At 40.6% G+C, this 23,738-nt stretch overlaps 1 protein-coding gene across 3 annotated transcripts in view; it reads left to right on the top strand.

Annotated features, from left to right (window-relative positions):
• kdm4b (lysine (K)-specific demethylase 4B) overlaps window positions 1-23,738 on the top strand; it is a 43,188-nt gene that overhangs the window by 6,204 nt on the left and 13,246 nt on the right. The window contains exons 4-12 of one of the 3 annotated variants that reach the window (XM_034583072.1): window positions 19-133; window positions 627-820; window positions 7,341-7,390; window positions 12,492-12,595; window positions 15,249-15,386; window positions 21,860-22,056; window positions 22,206-22,465; window positions 22,717-22,949; window positions 23,294-23,414. In XM_034583072.1, the coding sequence (XP_034438963.1) occupies window positions 19-133; window positions 627-820; window positions 7,341-7,390; window positions 12,492-12,595; window positions 15,249-15,386; window positions 21,860-22,056; window positions 22,206-22,465; window positions 22,717-22,949; window positions 23,294-23,414 (1,412 nt within the window). Of the gene's footprint in view, window positions 1-18; window positions 134-626; window positions 821-7,340; window positions 7,391-12,491; window positions 12,596-15,248; window positions 15,387-21,859; window positions 22,057-22,205; window positions 22,475-22,713; window positions 22,950-23,293; window positions 23,415-23,738 lie in introns of all 3 variants that reach the window. The other 2 variants (XM_034583071.1, XM_034583074.1) reach the window with 2 other exon arrangements.

Genomic DNA, 23,738 nt, shown 5'->3' with positions numbered 1-23,738 from the left:
GTCCTGTTCTGTTTTTAGGTACTGCACACCCCGCCACAAAGACTTTGACGACCTAGAAAGGAAATACTGGAAAAATTTGACATTTGTGTCACCCATTTATGGTGCAGATGTCAGTGGCTCCATCTATGATGAGGTGAGGCGTGTGCGTACGTGCGTGTGTGTGAGAGAGATTTGCCAGCCCATCTTATTTGTCTTGTCTTGATCAAGGTAATTTTTCATAACCAAATGATATTAGAAAAAAGAATTTACAAAATCAATTTGTAACTCTTTTTATAACAACATACTACTTAATCTTAATTTGTCTGAATTATCTAGTTATCAATATGATTTGATAACATGAGAACTTAATAAAAAATGTACGGTGATTATTGTGTCCACTATGGGATGCATATTTTAAATACACTGATTAATGGATCATTGATAATTAAAATATTTTGCCCTGAATATAGTGCCTTAATGTATTCTGCTTTCTGCACCACATGCTGTTACTTTCTTACCTTGCTCATTGAATGAGACGTTATCATTTTTGTTCTACTACAGCACCACCTTGTGGTAACAAATTGATAGTCTTTGTGAATCAGACTGTTTCCTGCATACTGTTCATAAAAATGCCTCTTTTTGTCAAGGACATTCGAGAGTGGAACATTGGCCACCTCAACACGTTGCTGGACATGGTGGAGCAGGAGTGCGGCATCGTTATTGAGGGTGTCAATACTCCTTATCTGTATTTCGGCATGTGGAAGACCACATTTGCATGGCACACTGAGGACATGGACCTCTACAGCATCAACTACCTGCACTTCGGACAATCCAAGTCCTGGTCAGTCACATTTTTATTTTCTTGAAACTTCCTCTTCAACCTCACCCGTGTCACATGGCATTTTAAGATTTGAAATTTGCTATAAAATGTCTACTTGCTGCATAGAAGCAGTGTGTAAATATAGCTACCAGATATTTACCAACATGGTCGGCTGTAGTTGACAGCAGTAGCAATTAGGTAGTGAAAATACAAACATTGACAAATAAAAACAACTTCCTATGTGTTTACAATACTTTTTTATTCGTTATTAGGCTCAGTACTGAGGTTCTTGTTTTATGCTTGTGTTTTTGAAACAACAGACTTTTATATACTTGCTTTATCAAGTGATTTGGTCTTGGCTCTTGACTTCAGTTGTCTCATTGAGATGTTGTGTTATGCTTGCTATACAAGGGCTTCTGGCTGGTATTTTCACCATCTGAGGGGTCATTACTTGGCAAATATGCTTTTGAGATATTTGATCGAGCTTGAAATCAGTTTGTGTTACAACTGTATTTTGACCTTTTAGATTTTAGAACCAACCAACAGTTCTGTTCATCCTCTTGTTTTGCAAATGTTTTCCTCTTTTGTTTTCTGCTCAGATGTAATCTCTTCTCAGATTAGACAAAAGAAAAAGACAAAACACCCCTGTTTTAGGTTTTCTACTAACTTTGCTGAAACCATTTAGCAGCTGGTCTACAGTAGAGGTTATATATAGTTATAGTATAGTTCTATTGATTTGAGCTGTTATTTCGCTCACTTTCTCTTCTATGTATCATTACATTTCCTTTTGTCTTTCTGTCACTCACCACTGGAGGGCCCTGGTACCCAAAGAAAAATACTTGTCTCTTTTCCTTTTATGTCTGTTGATGTTTTCCCCCCCAGTGCTTGTATACATGTTCTCGTGCTTTCCCATCTTTCCCTCTGTTTTTTGGATCCCTGACACTGCAGGAAGGAAGCAGAGCCAACTTTGTGTGTGTGTGCGCGTGTGCGTGTGCGTGCGCACACACACACACTTAGTATTGCAGATGTGTGTGTGTTCCTAAACTTCCATTCTTCGTTTGTTCTCTCACCTGTCTTCCTTCTTGTCACAGTATGCCTCCCTACCCCGTTTCCCCCGTTTCCTCTTCGTGTCTGTCTTTGTCTTTGTGAGGGATATAACAGTTCCTGCTCTGCGATGTGATCTCATTAAAAAAACATCTACCTGTCTCGTTTTCACTCCTCTCATGGAGTGTGGCTCTGTATCATTACAATTAACTATTGTGTGAACATACAGAGTGCGGATGTGTGTTGGTAAACATCCATCAAACTGTGATTCTCAGTCTGGTTATACAGGCCGAGCAGTGGTGGTTGTACCATGCTTATAGAAAACCTGTGTTGTTTAGACCTGTATTATTCTTTTTTCTCTTGAGCCATAGTTGTTGTTGAACCCCCACTCTGGTCAGATGTTTAACAGATGCAGTGCTTAAGGGGCAAACGAGTTGATGGTACCAACTTCAGCAACACACCTTATTTGAATGGTTTGAATCAATGATGTGCTGGAAAAAAACGTACAACCAACATTAGTAAGATTCTAGATGCAAGCATATTTAAAGGGCAGAAGGGAATACATCAGTCTTTCATGGGCCTTGAGGAGTGTTACTGCATATGTGGAGAAAAACTAATGCTACCTTAATACAAGTTAAAAAATTTAATTTAATCTGTGGGTATTAAGGCAGAAAGAAGTGAGTTTACCAGACCTCTGCAGTATTTTTTTTAAAATCTCTGCTTGAGGCTAGAAGCTTCAGGCTCCATTTGCTGCTCGAGTATAAGATACAAAAATGTCTCACTGAGCTGATGGTTGAGGTCTGCTGTGGGTCATGTAGGTTTGATAAGGAAGAAGAACGTGTGGGAATTAAAAAAAATATCTCTGGTTCTGCTGCATCCATTTTTATAAATGAATAAAAAGTGACAACCCTACATTCTACCTCCCTAATTGAACACATGTAGTGAATTGTTGTCAAGTAGAATTTAGTTTCTAATCAGTTTTAAATGTAAATGATTTTCAATATTTGATAGTAACTTGATTACTTTTGTGATCAAGAGCCATTTTTATTGACCTTTATTTATTGACCTTAACCCCAGCCTTCACAGTAACATGAAATATGAATATATTGTTTTCACTGGGCCAACTGACTTCAAGCTTGTCAATCTGTTGATGTCAACGTCACTCTCGCTTCTTTTCTGTGGGGCGGCTTTGCTCTCCCCTTTTCTCCTGTGTTGCTATACCCCACATCTATTGGCATTAGCAGAGTGACTTAATGATCCAATGAGGATGTGCCCTGTCTGTGACAAAATGCAGGAATATGGTTTGTGATCACTTCTTTTACCCATATTGAGAAGAATCTCTGCTCTTCACACATCCCTGCATTGTAACTTCTCTGCCTCTTTCCTGCTTCTCTTTTTAACTTCCATTTAGTTTGCCCTGACTGTCGTCTCTGTCATCTAAGACTAATTAACTCCCAGATGGATTGATGAACACCATTCATTTCCATTTTTAAATGCACACTTTTTTTTCCCCCTCCCTTTCCTTGTTTTTGTCTGATTCTCTTCGTTTTGTCGCCTGGTTTTGTTCTCCCTCTGTCACTCCCTCTCTCTCTCTGTCTCAGTGCACACCAAGCATCCCATCTTTATTCTTCTGAAATTGAATCATTTTCACTTTTATATTTGTGTGTGGTGGGATAATTACTGGCACACACACACGAGGATGTGTAAATGATCTCAGCCTCAGCAGTCAGTCACTGTCTTTATCCTTCCATCTTTCTCTTTTATTTTTATTGCTGAAATCCTGTCAATCAACCCTCTGCCCCAACACACACAGCAGTAGATCGGCTGTCAGATAAAAGATTCGCCTCAGAACATGTGAGGGGAAGGTGGGCAAAGGCTGACGAAAGAGAATTTAAAGGGATATTTGGAAGCGTAGCCCAGCTGCAACTTCAGGGAATGGAGGAATTTTTAATGAATCCTCCAGTCCTCAGCCTCCTCTGTACTCCAGCGGTTTTGACTCATTCTCGTTTGACAGTTTTCTGTGGCTGGACCAGATACGGTCCAGAGCTACATCCCAGAATGTAAGTGAGTGATAGAGTTCAGTTTGTGATGAAGTTGCACCAGTTGCATTTTCTGTCACGTCATTATGTGACATGTTGAGGGATACAGACAATAAGGAGATATTAAGAGTTTTGGATCCAGTGATAGTTGTTGGTATTATTTGGTCACTTTTTCAATAAAATAAAATACAACATTCAACCAATCATTTCGCTTGCTTTCAATATCCTAGCTTCTCCTACAGCAAAGAATCCCAGTGCGCTGTCTGATCTACAAAGCATTATAAAACTCCCTCTGTCTGTGATCTGAGGGACATGCGCACCTGGTATTTTAAATTAAACTTGTATTTGTAAAATAAGTCATGACCTACTTGATAGCATATAAGGGTTTTAACTAACAAATACTAGACGGGATAAACTTTTGTACTGCAGCAGTAGAAACAGCTCTTGATAGAAATGACCTTGAACAGTAAAAGTCTGAAAGAGAAGAATGCACAAATACTCAACATCTCTGTGAATGTGACAAACATGCACAGTGTCGCTCGTAAAGATGTCTGAATTCCAGCTGCTAGGAAAACTGTCTCGCCGCTGACAAATCATACTTTTCCTCAGAGAGGTGGAATATTTCAGGCCTTCATTTACTGTTTTGTTTTGTATGTATCTCTCTGCTGCCAGAGTGACAGACGTGTTGCTGCCATGGCAACCGTGGCCTTAGGAGGGAGGGAACAGGAGAAGACACGCTGATCGGCTGATTTGTTTAGTTTGATGCTGGGATGAAAGGGATTGTCTGAGGGATGTTCTGTGGCGCAGGCTGCTCCAAAACTTGTGCACATTTACACAGAAAGCTCTGCAACGTGAGGCTCCCGGTGGACAAAAACAACTTGGGAAATCTTGAGCATTTTGGGAAATGTACTTAATTGCTGTCTTGTGTGAAAAAAGATGAGAAGAGCTCTGTCAGTTTTATCTTCAGCACACGGTTATAGACTCGCTGAACACAAGCACTTCAACTTAACGACTAGTGTGTGGCTTCGTCCCAACCAAACTTCTGACCTAACATCATCTAGTTTTAAAATGTATATTTAGCCATTGAAGTGGTACACACTACTAATGCAAACAGTTCCTCACAACACACATTATAGGATGCACCAAAACTTGGCAAGTGTTGGATAAAACAACAGCTGAATTATTTAAAACCTTTATCAACAGGATGCAGAACAATATGCACGGTGCAGCTGGTGGCCAATGAGAAGGGATGACAAAGTAGTGGGTTAAGAAATATTCCATATGCCTGGTGATTCTCTTTGTTGTGCTCAAATCCCCGACCATGAGGGAGCAGGGTTGTAATCTATCTTCAACCACTGGACACATCCTATTATATACATACAGGGTATATATGTGTTTTTATACTATGACAATTCTTCCTTGATTTGAATTTAAAAGAAATTGCATAATATTTGGTATCGCAACATCATAATATATAGAGTTAAACCTCCAGTATCATGATGCGTACCACCACACTCTTCCAATACACGGCCCTATTGCAAATGCACAGTATAGAAAAGTAAACAAGGCTTAGTGATGCCTGCGATGAGTCTGTGCTCTATCTGCACGTATGGGAACTCCCGCGAAGTAGCAGACACAGCTTGAGTTAATGCAATGAAAAACCAAAACTCAAGGTCACGTCTCTTAACTCTGACCAATAAAATGAACCCTCATCTGACATTTCTCTATTGTTGACTTTCGCCTTAGAGCCACAGGACAAATTGCAACTCATTACCTGATCCAATTGTCTCAGTCATTACCCATTCTCTTCAAGTGCAGAATGCACACATTACAAAATGCTCAAAACTACAACAATGGCAGGGAGGGTAATTAACAGCAACAATGTGTGTATTTAAATACACGTGTTCCTTGTCACTTGCGTGCTCCCAAATTGCATCAAGCACTTGGGTAAAGAGCTTCTGATGGTGGTTAGCTGTGTAAATCCAGGCTGTAATAATACAACACTAAGGGATGCTGCACCTGTCTGAAGTTCTCAGGTTTCATCTACAGGTGGCAGTGTGGCACCATGTCTTGGCTCCCTTGTCTGAAATCATCTTCGTCTTTTATTTTCTCTGTTTATTATTTTTTTTCTCTCTCCCTCTTTCTCTCTGTGTCTCATGCTCCTGTTTGTTCTTTTTTCTCTCTCTCCTTACGTGTCGTAGCCTCTCACCATCACTCAATCGTTCTTACTTTCTAACGCTCTCCTTCTGTTTCTCCCTTTTTTTTTTTTTTGTCAAACATTCATGTGGTTGTTGAGTCTCGAGTAAGGAAGGAGAAGTGTAGACTTTTTCTTTCACCCATAGTTCATTGCCTAAGGTCTCTTGAGTCTTCAGCAACCCAGAGGAAATAATTGTAGTAATAAAAAGCATTGTAATAACGTCTCAAAGGGATGAGAGCTGAGCGTTGCTGGCTCCATCGCTTCATGCTGTTTTACAAATAATGTTGCGGTCTAAATGCAGCATCTGATGTTTGGTGTAATGATACAGACTTTACAATTCCCATCTATTGTATTAACAGCACAGACATTTTGACTTCCTGGTAATGTTGATATTCTCTCCACTTTCAGAGCAGCACAGGGCTTCTTTATTTGCACAGTAATAAAACCGAGTGGAAAAACACAAAGACAATTCATTCCTCCCTCCCTCCGCACCCTTGCAAACATTGACCAAAGCAGTGATTGGTGTGCATGATGTGTGCATAGCATGCTAAAAGGGAAGGTTGGGTAGGGAGGGGTGGTGAGGTGTAGAGCTCGTGTGATTTCATTTCTTAAAACGGTAAGTGCTGAGGGCTGTAAAATAAGCCAGCACTCCCAAAACAGTCATTTCTCTTGGTCCTGCCCTTCACCAGTCATTTTTATCTTTCCCACCAAACCTCCTGTTTCTCCTCCTTCGTCCCTGCAATTTATTACTTGTTTTAAGGCTGTTATGTAGGGAAGCGTTTTGTGTTTTCATACTATTTTATTAGCTTTGATTCTTAAGGTGTGTTCAGTGGTGTGTCCTCTTGAGCAAATCCGATTTGCTGGAGTGATCGTGCAGTTTTTTAAATATTTATTTTAAAATTTTTGTTATTGGTCTCAGTACCATTGTTCTTCTCATTTCTGATAATTGCAGTATTGTTGTCTTGCTCATATGGTCGTGTCTTTGCCTCATCTGCAGCTGCAAGACTCTAAGTATTTCTTAGTCTGCTTTATTTAATACCTTTTTAGAAGTTGCATGAGTGGAATAATGGAAAAATGTTCAGTGGGGATTTGAGGGAATATTGGAAGAGGAAGATTTAGAAAAGTAAGAGGTTAGAAACAAAGGTGTGATTGTTTTTGATGTCGATGCTGATGTCAAACTCTTGTCCTTCTGCCTTAGTAAATCTAAGGAAAGACAATCTTTCACCAAACTGATCAGGATTTTTACCTCCTCTGTTTGCAGGTACGCCATCCCACCTGAACACGGCAAGAGGCTGGAGAGGCTGGCACAAGGTGAGGAACTGTTTTCAGTTAAAATCCTTCATACCTTAAAAACATAGACGGTAGCACACATCTCAAACACACTAACCCATTCTGCCTTCCACAGGAGAATAGAAAGTAAAGTAGCAGCTCTCGGCTACATCCTGTCTCATTCCCCCTTAAGCACAGCACGCTTGACGCTGTTAAGAACGCTTTACCACTCACAATAAACAACCTCTCTGCAGTTTCTTGTCTGGCTGACACAGTGGTCCTCGCAGTAAACAGTAAGAATACACTGTGGAAAAATATGTTTTGCTTGCATTCATTGGATGAAAAAGTTTTACGTTCAGCTTTCCTAACCACGTATAAAGACATGGATTTATTAGTCTGCACAGAAGGGTTTGGGAGATGGAGCCAGGAAGTCAAGGTTCTGTTGATACATGCGCCTGACCAATCGCGATCAATCATGATATTTCACCCCATTTTAATAGCATCAAATAACTTGTTAAAACTAAACACTGCAAAAATGTATACTTACATCAGTAGTATAAGAACTACCTAGATGAACAACCATCTTTAAGAAAAACGTATTTGACCCATCCACTAACATGGAGGAGTTGGGGTTTATCACCTATACTGCAGACAGCCACCTGGGGGTGATCAAAACAGTTTTGCTTCCCTTTTGGGGAGCAGATTTTGACAAATCTAACCCATTACAACCAGTTAGCATGACGGTGTCAGACTCCACCTCTAGTTTACCTGAACATTAAAAGCTTTGCTGAATGGTTCTAACATGAGTTTTTTTATTTTTTTTTATTATAAGTTCCTGTCTGACTCAGATAAATGGGGTCTGAAGTGAGATAGTCTTGAGTCATTCTGCCTTGAGTGTTTCGTCAACCATCTGCCCCCCCCTCTCTCTCTCTTTGGCACAAGATGTCTCCTTGCAACTCTCTTCAACACACATTCTCATTCTCCTCCTCCTCCTCCTTGTTTTTATCACTTAAGATTAACTTGTGTATAGCATGTTGTTCAGAGCACGGTAGAAGACGTGGGGACGATGAGGGAGAGTTGTTCAATCCAAACTACATGAAATAGACACATCGTTTGTCCTTGTTGCTGCGAAGAGCCCAGAGCAAATCAATAATCACCAATGCAGAGCCTCTGTCACTTGCTATCTCTCACTTATACGAGAGTGTGTGTCATATGTTGTGCACAATATGTGACAGACAAGTGAGCCTCCCTTAAAAAGGAAAAACGGCTCAGTCCACGTAATATTAAACACCTTTCACAGTGTCAATAGTCCTGTGGCTTCAACATTATAAAGTGATTTAATGTTTTAACTCATAACTTTAGCAATTCTTCTGTGACAGAATCATTTTTGGAAGTGGTGGACCTAAAAGACATGCAGCCATGTTGATCATCAGCAGTGAGCAAGCCCCATTTGTTACTCTGACTGTCATTAGTGTCTGTTCAACACGATAAAAACGCTTCAAAAACACTATTAAGAAGAACCACTGCTTAGACCAGTTTCATATCAGACATTAATAAAAAACAATGGATGTTTCTATTTATTTATCTCAGTTCCACAGCCCTTGTGTTCTTTGTGTTGATTTACTGCCCCTCTGACAGACAACTGAAAAAGTACAATTGAACGTCTCTTAAAGTCTCAAAGTCGACGTTCCCACTGGTGAACTCCGGTCAAATCCATTTACCCGTACTCCATAAAGAAGCAGTTGTCCGACGTCACTCAACATTGGCTTATTCTGTAAATGTAAACCCCTCAAAGGCGACATTAAGTATTTTTGCCTACATTTACTCAAAGTAATATATAATATCGTATTGTGAAAACTACCCTGAAGAATATATTGATGTCAAAATAACGTAACAGAAAACATTTGTTAGTGAAAATTCTAACATTCCTTTGAAGAATTGCGCGTCGTTTAAAACTGTGACAGTCCTCACTTGCCAAAAAATCACCAACTTTTAACATGTTTTTTGTTTTGTTTTGTTGTAGTGCACCTGAAACACTTTTTGGCTGGAAATTGTAATTTTCAACTGAGAAATTTTGACCTCCGAATTTGGTTGGAATACAGAATAAAGAAATAAAATTGCCAGTTGCACTGATACTGATAATTTAATAAGTCATTGAGAGCTGTTCATCTTCCCAAGCTGATAAGGGCTAATTCACTGTTTGTCGTCAAATCATCCAGCTGAACATTTTGAGTATTTCACAGTAGTCGGCCAAGCTCATGTTTTTATCTGTAGCTGAAGTTTATAGTTGTTGATTAAAACAATTATTATGAAGTAAAATTTAGGATGTTTTTTTCTCCAACACCAATATGAGATAATACGTTCTGTCATAGTAATCGTGATTTTCAATGTGATTGTTGGACGATTAATAGATAAAGATACAAATTAATTTGATATTGGATTTGAACGAGTTCAGATTTGATGGGTGAATTCCATACTGGAACTGTAGATATGACAAAATGCATTCAAATGCCAATCTTAAAATACATGCAGTAGGCATCTGTTGTCATTTTCCATATCGGCGTTCAGCGTTCACTCGCAGTCAGATCGCAGCCCTCCTCTCTTATCTAAGCAGCTGGCAGTGGGAGGGAAGCAGCGCCAACGTTATTTAACAAGCACCCACTGACCTATCAAAGCCATCGTCAGCGCAGGCAGCCAACTGTTAACGAGATCCTAAAAAGACAGTTATGAGTGTCGTAGGAATGCCTAATGTGGCTGGGACATTGGTCCTGTTACTTGAAAACTCCTCTCCAAACATTTTGTCACAGCGACAGCCGCTGCTCTTATCACTCCTCATTTCCGTGTTACTTCATTCAATACTTCAGACTTTTTTTTGTTTTTTGGTGTGAGTGGGTGGGAGGGGGGGGCAAGGTTGGAAGTAGGAACTTAATTTTCAAACTCGAAAGGACAGAATGAAGCCTTTAAGTTAATATTACCCCGCAGAGAGCTCAGAGAGCCAGCTGCATTTTAATGGGGATTAATACCCGGGCTGTGTCGGCACATTATTCACCTTTTATCAGCTCCAACAAGCAGGCAGGCGACGAGAGAATAGAGGCCCTCTCTGCCTCTCTGGCTTTGTAGAGTAGAACAGAGGCTGAAACAATGCAGCGAAAATGAAGGATGAAATAGGTACCGATTATACTGTCAGTCACATTAAAGTTTAACTGGGTGGATGCTTGGGTGACCCACTCCCCCTTTTTGAGGTGCTGGTGGGTACAGACAGTAAAGAGAGGATGTAAGTGAGGAGAAACTCTACCTTTTGATTATGCAAAGACCATCTGAGTTTCTCAGTCTGCAACAGCACAAGTCCTTCGTTTTACAGAGAGAGAGAGAGAGTCAGGGCTTTGAAAACCCAATATGTCAGAGGGGAATATTATGATCTCAAAGCGGTCTCTGCTTTTTAAGGAGAGGGTTTGTTTTGTAACACGAGCGGTAACATTGCTAAGTTCCAGCAGCTTTGTGAGTTGCTTCTGCAGATGACAACAGTTGTAGTTGCAGTCGCGCATTGGCCCAATACACGATATTAATGGTCTTGTAATGTACTGTGACTGCAGAATTTCTTTTGTGTGGACAGTTAAAGGACCTCGCTGTATTCTTTTGGGATTAATTACACAGCAAACAAATAGGATCATGGTTACAATTGTATGCCTCCATATTTCAATTCAACTGCTGCTTTTTCTTGCACAGTTTGAATGTTCGCAGCTGTTCCACAGCAAAGCAGATCATCTTCAGGCAAGGTTTTCTCTTTGGTTGCGCTCAGTGGGTTAACAATTTTTGGAAGTGACAGCACCCAGTTTCAGTTTAGTGCTTCCAGCTTTTCTTTGTGCCATAATGCGTTCCGTGAGATTTTCCCCTGAAATCCAACCTGGAGGCTCACAAACAATGCATTTTTATGCACTGAGGTAATGTGATTATACCACACTCTAGGCCATAAATTAATTTATGCCGATGTCAAAGGAAAACCAGGTCTCCTCTTCCAAGTTGCGGGATTTACAATAACAACATTTCAGCTGAAGAAACATGTGTCATTGACAATACTTTAAAAGCATTCATCAAATACTTATCCGCTAATTAAACTCTCTTCCAAAACTGTCCTAAAGTTAGAGGTGCGGAAATGTATCGTTTCTTCGATGCATCGCTATGTACCGACTCTGCGTCGATGCAGAGACGGTACATAATGGATTCATCTTTTCTGCTACGTTCATTGTTTTTTTTGTGATGTCCCACCACTGAATAATTATGACCACCGCTGCTTCAGGTTAAGGACAGACGCACATTTAGGTCGGGTCGGACAGACGCACATTTAGGTCGGGTCGGTTTTTACAGTGTTTTTACAATTGGGAGAGTGTCCTCCCTCCACTCTCCCAATGCGCTCACTTTACATTTCAACTATAAACACTGACACTAATCAGAAGTTATTAGGACCTGAACAGTACTGACGTTTACTTTGTGTTTGTTGATTCAGTTTACAGTTCATGAGGCACGAATTTAAACACGTGCGTACCGTGCACATGTAGGTCATCTGCTACAAACAAAACGAGACTCGCACAGCCAGGACATCAGGGTTAAAGTGACCTGAACGATCAGGATTCATGATCCGAGACATCGATAAATAACTAAATATATGTGCGATCAGTTTTTGACACTCACACACACAGGCGAGGTCTTCCTGCAGATTATCACACATTGCAGAGTTTTATTTAAACTTCAACAGTGACCATCTAAGATATCTTTTTAGAGCACAAATCATGAGGCTAGTGAAGATGCACAACTCAAGTAGTCACACAGCGATAAAAAAAATTAATCATGTATAGAAATACATTTCTTTGATGCATCGGAGAAATGTATTAGGAAAACTGAGGAACCAAGAATTGATTATGATAAATGAAGGCTTTTTAAAACGAGGGCTGCAAATTGAACCAAGCTGTTTTTATTGATGCGATTTGCAACATACTTTTGATTAAGTCCTGCATACAGCACGTTTTTCTTGATATCTAATCATGCTTAGCCACTGCCTCTTGTATTCTTGTTGTCATTCAATGCTTTGAAGAATTGGTTCAGTAAAAGGCCCTGAACGTCATGTGCTCTTTGTGACCCTCTGCAGGATTCTTCCCTGGCAGTTCCCAAGGCTGCGATGCTTTCCTTCGCCACAAGATGACGCTGATATCTCCATCCATCCTGAAGAAATATAGCATTCCATTTGACAGGGTAAGTGGCAGCAACTCCATGGTGCATGACAGTATAGGACATGTTATAGGTCACCTTGAGCAAATAGTTCTCATTTTGGTCTTTATTAGAGGGAGTTAAATAGAGTCTTTGTTACAAACTTTTTACTTTACTCTGTGTTAGATGACGTCATGATGCTTGCACAAAGGTAGAGCCATTTTCTAGCCTTGACACAGTGTTACTCATCATTCAGTGTTCTCGCCCCACTCAAGGGCTGGCTCAAATGTTGAGCTGAACTTGCCGGTGGAAGCAGTTCTTCAATATCCTCTGGTTACAAGAGACTAATGCCATTTGAAATGATAAAATTGTGGCCAACAACATTAACTTGCATGTTTTTCAATATAAAGTCCTTCACGATAAGCAGGCCATGGTCATTCTCATCACTTTACCATGTAAAATAACGGGAAACAAATTCAATATAACAACTGTATCCCTTTTGATTCCAGTGCTCTTCGACATGAGTCAAGGCACAATACACCTGAACATTAACATTTAAAAACACTTATCATTAAAGGGATGATCATTATTAGGTTAATTGACGTTGGCATTGATGATAAATAATTAAGGAGCTTGAAATATACGCATTCGATACCTTCTATTCTCTGCAACCCACAGAAGTGGGTATTGCGTAATTCACAATAGCGATGGGCTTGTTTCGAATGATTAACAACAACGCAAGGGAGGTTAGTGGCTCAGCTTTGACACAAACACCACAACTGCTAGAGGCTGTGGTTATGATACAGTATGAGTAATGATCATCTCTTGTCTGTCATAGAATATTAATTGGCATTTTTTTCCCACCTTGCTGTTTTTGTTCTGTTCAGCAAGCAATATAAATCTTCACATAGCAAAAATTAATAGAAGATTGAAGAGGAAAAAAACTGGCAGAGAGCAGGCATATGAAGTTCTCCACTGTCGGAAGAGGCCCCCCCATCCCATTTATCTTTTCACCCCCCCGCTTCAGGAATTCATTATCACAGCGAACATGTTACTTGTTACACACCTACAGTACCTCTCTCGATTCATGTGTAAAAATAAAACCGCCTTCTTCCGTTCTTGTGAGAGCAAAAAGGGACGTTTGATATATGAACCACTGCCTTTAGCAGAGAAAGTTTTATATCCCGCTCGCAGCCTCTACCCCCGTTTCCCCCTCCATGTCTGTCACCTTGTCTGGCTTGATGTGTCTCTTGATTGCCTGGATCCAGGCTTCACAAAGATGTCGAGACAGACACTGAGATCCGCTGCAGACATGGAGGGCTTAAGGTTCGGGCCAACACATTAAAAAAAGAATGTGCTTAACTTGTCCTCGCATTTTTAAACATTCTCAGAGTAACACTGAGCTCATGGGAACGCACGCGAGAGGAGAAGCAGTCATGTTAGACTGAATTAATTTTGCTCACAAGTCAGAAAAGTTAAGAGGGAAGTTGTTACTGAGAAGTTGAACTCCCTGTATATCCTTAAAACCTTAATGACAACTGATGTGAAGATAAGCTTCATTAGTAATAGTGGAATATATTTTATTAATTAGTATTAGATCAGATACTTTTTTAATGATCAGAAAATTGTCATAGCTGCAAGTAATAATTGGTTAAAAATAAATCAGGTGGCTGGTCTCAGCTGTACAGATAGTGCGAGAAGTTCAGACATCGGGAAGCTTGGAAGAAAATCACCGGTCCTTCAATTTCAAAGGTGACAGTGGAGGTGGTTCAGGCATCTAGTCAGGATGCCTCCTGGGTGCCCTCTGTTGGAGGTTTACTGGGCACCCCCATCCAGAAGGAGACCCGGGGTAGAAAACGTGCAAATCTAAGCAAGCTTCACCAACAATAGAAAGGAAGTTGTGCTCCAACAATCTTAATGAAATTCACTTAACCTGGAAAGATATGAGAAGGCCCTCCGCAATGCAAGAGCTGTCTACCATTCCGCATTAATAGAGGAAAATAAAAACAACCCAGGTTTCTTTTCAGCACTGTAGCCAGACCGACAAAGAGTCACAGCTCTATTGAACCTAGTATTCCTCCAACTCTTCATACCAATGACTTAATACGTTTCTTTAATGATAAAATTGTAAACACCATTAAGAAGAAATGCAAAATGGCCACTCAGTAAGTGGGGGCTGAAAGGTTATCCATTACAGTTATTGGACAATTTCAATTAGTTTCATTAGTTTCTTTGAAGTAAAATAACCTAAAATCAAAAATAGACAGAATGTGCATTTAATAGTGGTTCATATGATCTTTGCCACGAAAAATTCAAAAAGCAAAAAGTTATTTTTATATTTGGTTTTACTGAGTCAAGAACACTTTAAATGTTCAATAAAAAACGTGGGAACCAATGACCGTGTTTATGACCGAACAAAACCCAAGTGTCTCCCAAGCCAATAAGAAGGAAGACATATATTGACCTAATTTGTTTTATTTTAGTCAGTTAGTTTATGAGATACATAGTCGTCTTTATTGGACTTGACTCTGCAGTGGACCTTTTTTAAATGAAGTATTTTCCTCCATCTTCATGGAATTGGCCGGGACTCCGTTGGAATTAACGTCCCAGACAATGCATGGCCATTAAACTAATTAGCAATTAATTCAATTAAATCTTTTTGTATATTGATTGAGATTTGTTTTCCCTTTATCAATAGATCACTCAGAATGAAGGGGAGTTCATGATCACTTTTCCGTATGGCTACCATGCCGGCTTCAACCACGGCTTCAACTGTGCGGAGTCCACGAACTTTGCCACCCTGCGCTGGGTAGACTACGGCAAGATGGCCACCCAGGTAAGATAAGAGCGACTGGTTAATCCGTCATGTAGCGATGAAACGATATCAGAGCAACAGAGATTACAGCGCAGTGTTATCTGTTGCACTGCCAATGCGACATCCAAACTGGCGTTTAACTGCACAGTGCCCACATCCCCACAAGAAGAGTGATTTACTATTTTAGCATAATCTCCCACATGCATACATGTAAATATCCAGATTTAACGATATGAACAGAGAGAACACTGTGGAGTTGAGTGTTGTCACTAGTAAAAGAATGAAGCCCTGCTTTTGGCCATGTTTGCAAGTTGGAAAACCCTAATGTTTAAAGATTTTTAGTTTTTGTCGGTTGTCAGTTTTCAGTAATCTAGCAGCATTAGCAGCGTCTGTAAAACGTGTAAGAAAACACATGGAAACCTTTAAGTGAAACTCTTAACATATGTTGATGTGCGAATCAGCAGCGGCGTGTTTCTTTGAATAGATCATTTAAAAATATACAAGTCTCATCTGGTTCTCGGGGTCCCCCTTGACACTAACCATACCCTCGCATCCTTCCATTGATGCTAACTGCCTCTTTGCTCGAGGGCTGCTGAGCATGAAATTGACAGAGCATAGTTTGGTTGTGGACGGGAGTGCAACTACAATGTCCCTTGGAAGAACCGCCCCCCTTGTCTCTACATTTAATACATTCCACTTCATTTTCCTGTTCACTTCCCGTGTGTGTGTGTGTGTGTGTGTGTGTGTGTGTGTGTGTGTGTGTGTGTGTGTGTGTGTGTGTGTGTGTGTGTGTGTGTGTGTGTGTGTGTGTGTGTGTGTGTGTGTGTGTGTGTGTGTGTGTGTGTGTGTGTGTGTGTGTGTGTGTGTGTGTGTGTGTGTGTGTGTGTGTGCACGCCCCTCGTCTCCCTGCTTTCTCTTTACTTGGCTGCATGTCAGATTTATTAGGTGCCAGTTTGCAGAAGTACGTCTCCCTCTTTCTCATTTTCGGCCTTCCTACTTTTCCCATGTGGCCAGTTGTAATTTAAGAGCCAGTAGTCCAGTCTCCCCTAGTCTCCCCTCTGCCCAACCCGGTGCCCAAGGGAGCATCACCACTACTCTCCACCTCACTCTACGTCTTATAAAGATGAGTGGCCCATTCTGCGCTGGTAATCCGACTTGACAAATCGACAGCGCAGCACCACACCCAGCGAGTCAGGAGAGGACAGCATGGCCAGTGAGACGGGCTCTTTCTGCCCGTCCACCTTCCTCACTCCTTCTCGTTGTCTCTGACTCAGACATTTTCATTCTGTGGGGCTGGTGTGGTAGCATAGTGGTTACAGAGATTGTCTCGCAACCAGTGCTGCTTAAATTCAGTCCCAGCAGCAGTCATTCTGTATGTACTGTAGCAGCATGCTGAAGCCATCCAGGCTTCCTCAGTGTGAATAATTCTGAGTTGGAAGGTTGGCTCAATGTCTTTTTTAGAGTGGGTTTTGAAAGTTTACTTATGTTCCCTCCCTGAATGCCTCCAAATTCTGCTCCTCCTTATTAATAAGGTACTGGCTTCTCAAACTGCTGTTAATGCACCATTTACATTTTTTGGGCAGTTATACGTTTTTATCTTTTCTTAACAATAGCACCATAAATCATACTGAAATTAAATGAAATTATCTACATTTTCTGTTTTTTCTCTCCCCTGCCTGCATGAGGGCAGCAACAGGAATCGCTAGAATAAGGCTTTTTAGCTGTGGTTCTAGTTCTGCAGTGACAACAGACGCATGTATTCAAAGAAACAAATATAGTAATAATACATTTTATTTGTATAGCACTTAAAAAATTCGCAGACACTGTATACAAACCAATACTTAAAAATACACGTCCTAATCACGCATTGAATTATAAGATACGTGTGATAATCAAACATTAAAGGCAGTTTTGTTCAAGTTGGGTTTTGAGTAGTGTTTTCAAGGTGGACAATTTAGTAACTGTAATTACTTGCTTTGTGGTTTATTTTCAAATGTCGTCATGTTGTAAAAACATGAATCATATAACATGTTTTCAAGGCTCTTGAACATCAGGTTTTCAAATACATTACATCGAGTACAATTTAGCTCTTAAAAGGAAACAGGTCACGTTTGGGGATTTTACACAGAGGTTCATTCCCGGCAGTGGTTCATAATGGTCTTGGAGACTCTACCATACCCACTACTTGACTGATCCTTACCTTCGTCTTAACTACTGACCAAAAGTGAGATTTTTCCCAATTGCTGACACAGCCTTTGTCCCTGTTTCCATTCTGTTGGGAATGAAGACAAATGTCCCCAATTGGACAAGTCATCCCTTATTAACCACATTTCCAAGTCTTCACACTCAAACAGCCCTGATAATTGTCAGAAAACGAGGACCACACAAAATGTTCAATGGTTTAAAACTAAATCTATGCCTCACTCTATGTAAGCGTACAAGTACACCCACCCCCACCACTATAGTTAAATAGTTCACCTACATCATCCACCTGCTTGGTTTATCATTCTTCTCGGCCTCTCTCTTCCCTCTCATTCTCTCTCAAGCAGTCACTTCCCAACTCTGACACTCTCTCTCCTCTCCCTCCCCAACCGAGCCCTGTTCAGTCAGCACCAAACAGGACTGTGAAAGATTGAGCCCGGTATTGAATTTGTCACAGTTTGGGGGCTGCCGACTCACCACAGAGAGAGAGAAAGAAAGAAAGAAAGAGAGACGGCTTGGGTGTGCTTCATGTCTCAGTCTTCTTAAATACAAGCTCCTCAACTGCAGACCCATCTTTCTACTGGCTGAGCGAACACACCTGCAGTCAAAGCAGACCTATAACTCTGTGCTTTGCCTGTGTGCACTTACCAAAGTTCTTTGTTTACTTCTGATCACCCAGTGTCATCCAGGGCTTAGAGAAACCCTTAAGTGTGAACATGTTTGTTTGGATGGAACAGGAAAATATCTTGGCAAGATATTTACGTTTTTTGGCAAGTTTGGTAGAAAACAGCTCGGCAAAAAGCATCTCACTGATTATTTCTAAAAATAGCAATTAACAGTTTACATGTCCAGGGTCGGTAGTATTCTCCATGAAAGCCTTTCTCCGTTCCTCTGGTGCTCCGTCACACTTTGCCGCCACTCCCCGAGGCTCCCCGGGTGATTTCTTTCTGTCTGGGTGGAGGTGCAGAAATCATCCTCGCAGTTCACAGTTTAAATGACATCACTTTTTCATCTTGAAAGTGAATTGCAGATCACTCACTCCGTCTTTGCTTGCAGTGCTTGCAGACTTGTCTTGTTTTGCTGTGGCCCAGACAAGCTGTGATCGGACATACTGATGTTTTATTAGACACTAGGTGCAACCTATCTCCATTATACCTGATAAACACAATGTTTTCTCCTAGTTATGTCGATTCCTTTCTGCATTATTAAACAGGTAAGAGAGGAGGATTGGTCTTATAGCAAACACTGCACAGAGAAAAAAACTCACATTTTCAATAGGAAGCAAAGTTCACAGTATATAGCTTCCATGTTCATTATCACATTAGAAACCTGTGATTTCTCACCTATTATCACAATTATACTTGAGGTGCTTGCAGGATGTGAAACAGCCCAGAGGCAGCATGTCCCACGCTGGACCCCACATTTAAGATGTGACTTCTTCATTTCTCAAATTAAAAATTCAAATTCGTCACTGAGCATGAACTCACTTGCATTTTAATAGGGTAGCACAATAACATGACAAGCACAGAGATTTTATGCAGTCTTGGTGTTGATGAAAGTTCAGGGAATCGAGTTGCAGTTATCAAGAACATATAAGCAATATTCAGCCATGTAAACAAACTTTTCTGTTGTAATGACATATGCTTTGTGTTATTCTTTCCACAAACGGCCACCCTGGTTGCCGGAATTACAACTTTTTCTGTGTCTAGTTTGTTTAGATGTAGTTGATTGTTTAATTATTGACTGTATATTAAGAATGACAACCCCCTCCTTGTAGGTCATAAATACTACATTTGTTACGTTGGAGGGTAAGAACAACTTAGTTAAAGTAGTCATTATTTAAACTTTTTCAACATTTTTCTACAACATTCATCTCATTTAAAAACCTCAACGATGAAGAGACATACAAAGAAATAAGGATTACCATTTCACAGCAGGTTTTAATAGCATTAGCAGCTGGGTAATGCAAAGCCCTGCTGTGAAGTATATTCTGCATTTTGCATCTTAACAATTTTTAATTACCTCTCCGATCATTCCTCATTCTTTAATTCATCTACCTCAGTAACGGCCAGATCAAAAAAGGCATAAGGAATTCAGTATTGTCGAGGGCTGCCGTGGGTCAAGTCAGACAGGCCAGACTCGAGGCCTATTTTGTCATTAGTACTCAACACATGCAGTCAACTCTATAGGGAGTCCCCACACTCTTGGTTTTCTGTGGCTCCAGCAATTTAGCTTCATTAGGAGCCCAAGTATACTTCAGGGCTCATTGACTGCCTGCCTCAGGGTGAGTTTTTGTTTTCCTAAATCTTTTGCATCTTCAAAATGTGTTCCCATTCTTTAATTAAGTATTTATATGATAATTAAGTGTTACTCATCCTGGCCCTTGAGGATGGCAACAATCTCCATAATCACTTAATACTTTCAGAAAAAATAAAACAAGTATTTATACCTATCTACAAATGAAAAACTTAACCGGCACAGTGTACGTGTAATATTTATCTGGTGTTCTTCTGCGTCTGTAGTTTCCTGGCATGATGCTATTTCCACTTTCATGATGTTTCATGATGGCATCAATCAGCTGGAACCATGTGCACTTGCCCGTGTCTGCCCTCCCACTCTCTGCTCCAACAGCCTCCACCCGACACCATATTTTAATGTTTCCGTCTGTCAAGTGGTGTCTAGATGAAATGTAGGCTGGATATTGTTTTGCTGGGGAGGGAGCGCCGCTGTGTTTCCAGTAATTGAACATAAGGCTCTCAGTGCAGCTCGGGAAATAATAATAGGGCCAGGATGTAATACAGGAAGCAAGGCACAAAAGAAAATATTTTCATCTCAGTTCTCTCTCTCCTCTCCCATCTCTTGTTTGTTTCATCTCCCTGCTTTTGTTTCCTTCATTTCCAAACTTCTTTTCGCTGTACTTGCCATTTCCCCCGCACTCGAATGCAGCACGGTGGTTTCATTTAACAGCTCTGTCACTATACTGCTCCTCCATCCCCAGTCAGCAGAATGATTCATACAGCGGTACTGTCATAATGAAGGTTTGTGGAGACATTTTGAAGTTTGAGTGCTTACCAGAGGCAGATGTCAGTTTCATTTGCATCTGAACCACCAGCGCAATATCATATTTACGTGCTGTATGTTACTCTCTACCGTACCTTAGAGTAACTTTACTTCATGCTGTGTCTACAACAATCCCCTCTGCTCACTCACAGCCTGTCTGGTGGTATTTGTGTTATATCTTTCCAATAAGGCACCAGTAACTCACAAAGATAGAAATTTAAGTAATTTTCCATCAAAAACATTCAAGACCACTTCTTTCTATCGAAGATACCTCGTTGTTTCAATGGTGTAACACTCAAAGCTTCAATAGTTGCCACCATATATCTATCTATATATAGAGAAGGACAACTCATCTCCTCTTCCTCCCGCTGAACAAAGATTAAGCTAAAAATATCCCAGATGCATTTGGAGCCATAGTCTGTGCTGCAGGGATTGTAGTGTGGAGCCGCTGTATCAAAATCCTGCCGATAAAACTTGCCAGTCCAATCTTTGTCAATCATTAAGTTTCACTCAGTGTTTATAGCAATAACTAATTCAAAACAAACTAGAAAAATGAACACTTGAACATACATCAGTACGATAAGAACTACCTTAAATGACAGAAACCATCTTTGAGACCGTCAAACCATTTGTTTTACGTGCACTTGGATTCTTTTATTTGGTCCAAGCCCCATACATTAAAGTCAGGAGTATTAGAATTGAAGTGATTTGCAAACATGATTTTCCAAAAGCAGAGAAATGTTTCTCTTCTTCCATTTCACACTTCTTCCATTTAACCTCGTCATAAAGGAAGAATAGAGACAGGTTCTTGGCTGAATGCATAACACAGTTCTCATAATTATGCATATAATTATGAAACATTAGAAATTATTTATATAAATACGTAAAATCTCTTTATACTGTGTGATTTCTGCCTCTTCCATGCTTGTTTTTCGTTGTTCACCACGGAACATTACCTCCTCTTTTGATCACTCTCTGCAGAGTCATAAATCTGTGAAGTGTAGCTGAAAGTGGCCAGTGTAGCACCTGGCCTGTGTGTAAACAAACACCAGTACTCTAGCTCTGTGAAGGAGTACACTTAAAACACTTGAATGGTGTGTAATGTAACACCAGTTCCCAGGAGCTGTTTAACTAGAAATTAATTATCCTCTTTGGACACTAGTTTGTTCCTGCTTTTCCTTCTTGCAGCATTTACCCACTCTTATCTTACAGTCACCTCTTCTCTCCTCCAGTGCACCTGTCGTAAGGACATGGTGAAGATCTCCATGGACGTGTTTGTGCGCAGCCTGCAGCCCAATCGCTACGAGCTGTGGAAGCAGGGCAAGGACTCCATGGTGTTGGACCATCTCAAGGCCACTGAGCTCAACAGCCCCGAACTCGAGCGCTGGAGGGAACATCGCGTCACTTTCAGAGAAAACCTCCTGCGAAGGTGCGAGTTTAAACACTGTGCATTGTATTAGTTTGGCGATTTTAATACACATGTATAGTTTACATGCATATCATAGTAAAATATTTGTGTGTCTTCTCTCAGAAGGGATTATATGAAGTGTTTACTCACCTTTCTCTGCACTACCCCAGGGCCATGCAGAAGATGAAACTGTTCCGTCGTCTGAAGCTGGAGGAAGTGAAGGTGCTGGCGGAAGAAGGCATTGAGCTGAACGCTGCCGAGTACCAGCGTCAGTTGGAGGAACGCGATGCCAAGCGCAAGCAGGAGAGGGAGGAGCGTTTAGCCAGAGAGGCCATGATGACCCTGGAAGCCATGGAGCGTGAGGATCAGAAGGCCGCTGAGGCAGCTGCAGCTGAGGCAGCTTTAGCAGCTGAGACTCCAGCCATTGAAGGTGAGGACGGTACGAGCAGTTTTACAACTACTGCACTAAATTAATGTAGATTTTAAGATCAAAATCAATATAGATACTTTTCTTGTTTCTCTAATTTTCATAAACTTTGCAGCATCATATCTAAATATCTGTTTTAATAAAAAAAAAAAAATCAGACTGAATCCTCAAAATCCAATTACTGTTGCTCATCCAGTTACCCATTCCCCCTTCACCCTTTTCTGAAGTTTTATTCTGTTGTTCTTTGTCAGCAGAAGAACGTGAGGCCAAGCCACAGAACCTGACAGAAGACGGTGAGAAAAAGAAGCAGAAAAAGCTAAAAAAGATTTCAAACGTCCAAAACGCCATCACTGGATTTGAGGCAGTGTTTGAGCAGTTTGCGAAAGGCGGCATAAGGAATTCAGACAACGCCCTGGTCAGTGATCCAGAGGTGGGGAACCCTCTTACCCCACAGCAGAGTGACTTCACAGCAGACAACAAGCTGGATGTGAGTGACACCGAGGTCATATTTTTCATGTCTGAGAGTCAATAGATATGTCCTGTTTATTTGTAAAAAGTTTGTTTGTAAACCACAGTTTCTGGTATTTTACTACACAAATATGTACCTTAATCAAAGTAGGGCTGCTGCATAACAAATTAGCCTATTTTTACTCTCTACATGCTTTAAATATATTTGCCCCATGAAACAATGACTGTCAACTTGTTGAACATTGAAATTATTTAATATATTTTCTGCTTCGTTTGACAAATTTAAAAAATACACTGACCCATAATAAAAAACACAGCACATTTTGACACAAACTTATATATTTTGCCTTATACTTATATCAGGCATGCTACCCCAAGATGAAGATGCCAACTGGGGTGAAAAAGAGTCGGCGTCATCCCCTCACCAAACCTCCCATGCTCTCCCCTCTGTCCATCGTAAAGCAAGAGCTGACCAGTGACAAAGGTATGTGGCTCTGTGTCATTGCGCTTTTATTTAAACTCTAGTATGTGTTATTGTAAATATTTGCATGGAAAGTGTTTAATTTTCCTTCGCATGATATGGTAAAATGGGTGAAACTTCTATCAACCTATCTTGCTCACTGTTGTGTATCTATCTATCCATGCCCACCCTCTTCTTTTCCTCTGCCCCCGTCATTAGTTATCCCACTTATTCTCTTCTCCATCACGACACTTGAAATGAAGAAAACCCCATTATTGTTTTGATTATCTATCTGGAGAAAGAAAAACAAACGGGACTAAAGCTCCCTGTGGGGATAATGAAATCAAG

Source organism: Hippoglossus hippoglossus, chromosome 4, assembly GCF_009819705.1.
Source record: "Hippoglossus hippoglossus isolate fHipHip1 chromosome 4, fHipHip1.pri, whole genome shotgun sequence".
Lineage (NCBI taxonomy): Eukaryota > Metazoa > Chordata > Actinopteri > Pleuronectiformes > Pleuronectidae > Hippoglossus > Hippoglossus hippoglossus.
The sequence above is the reverse complement of the archived record's forward strand: the minus strand, read 5'-3'. Positions and strand labels throughout refer to the sequence as shown.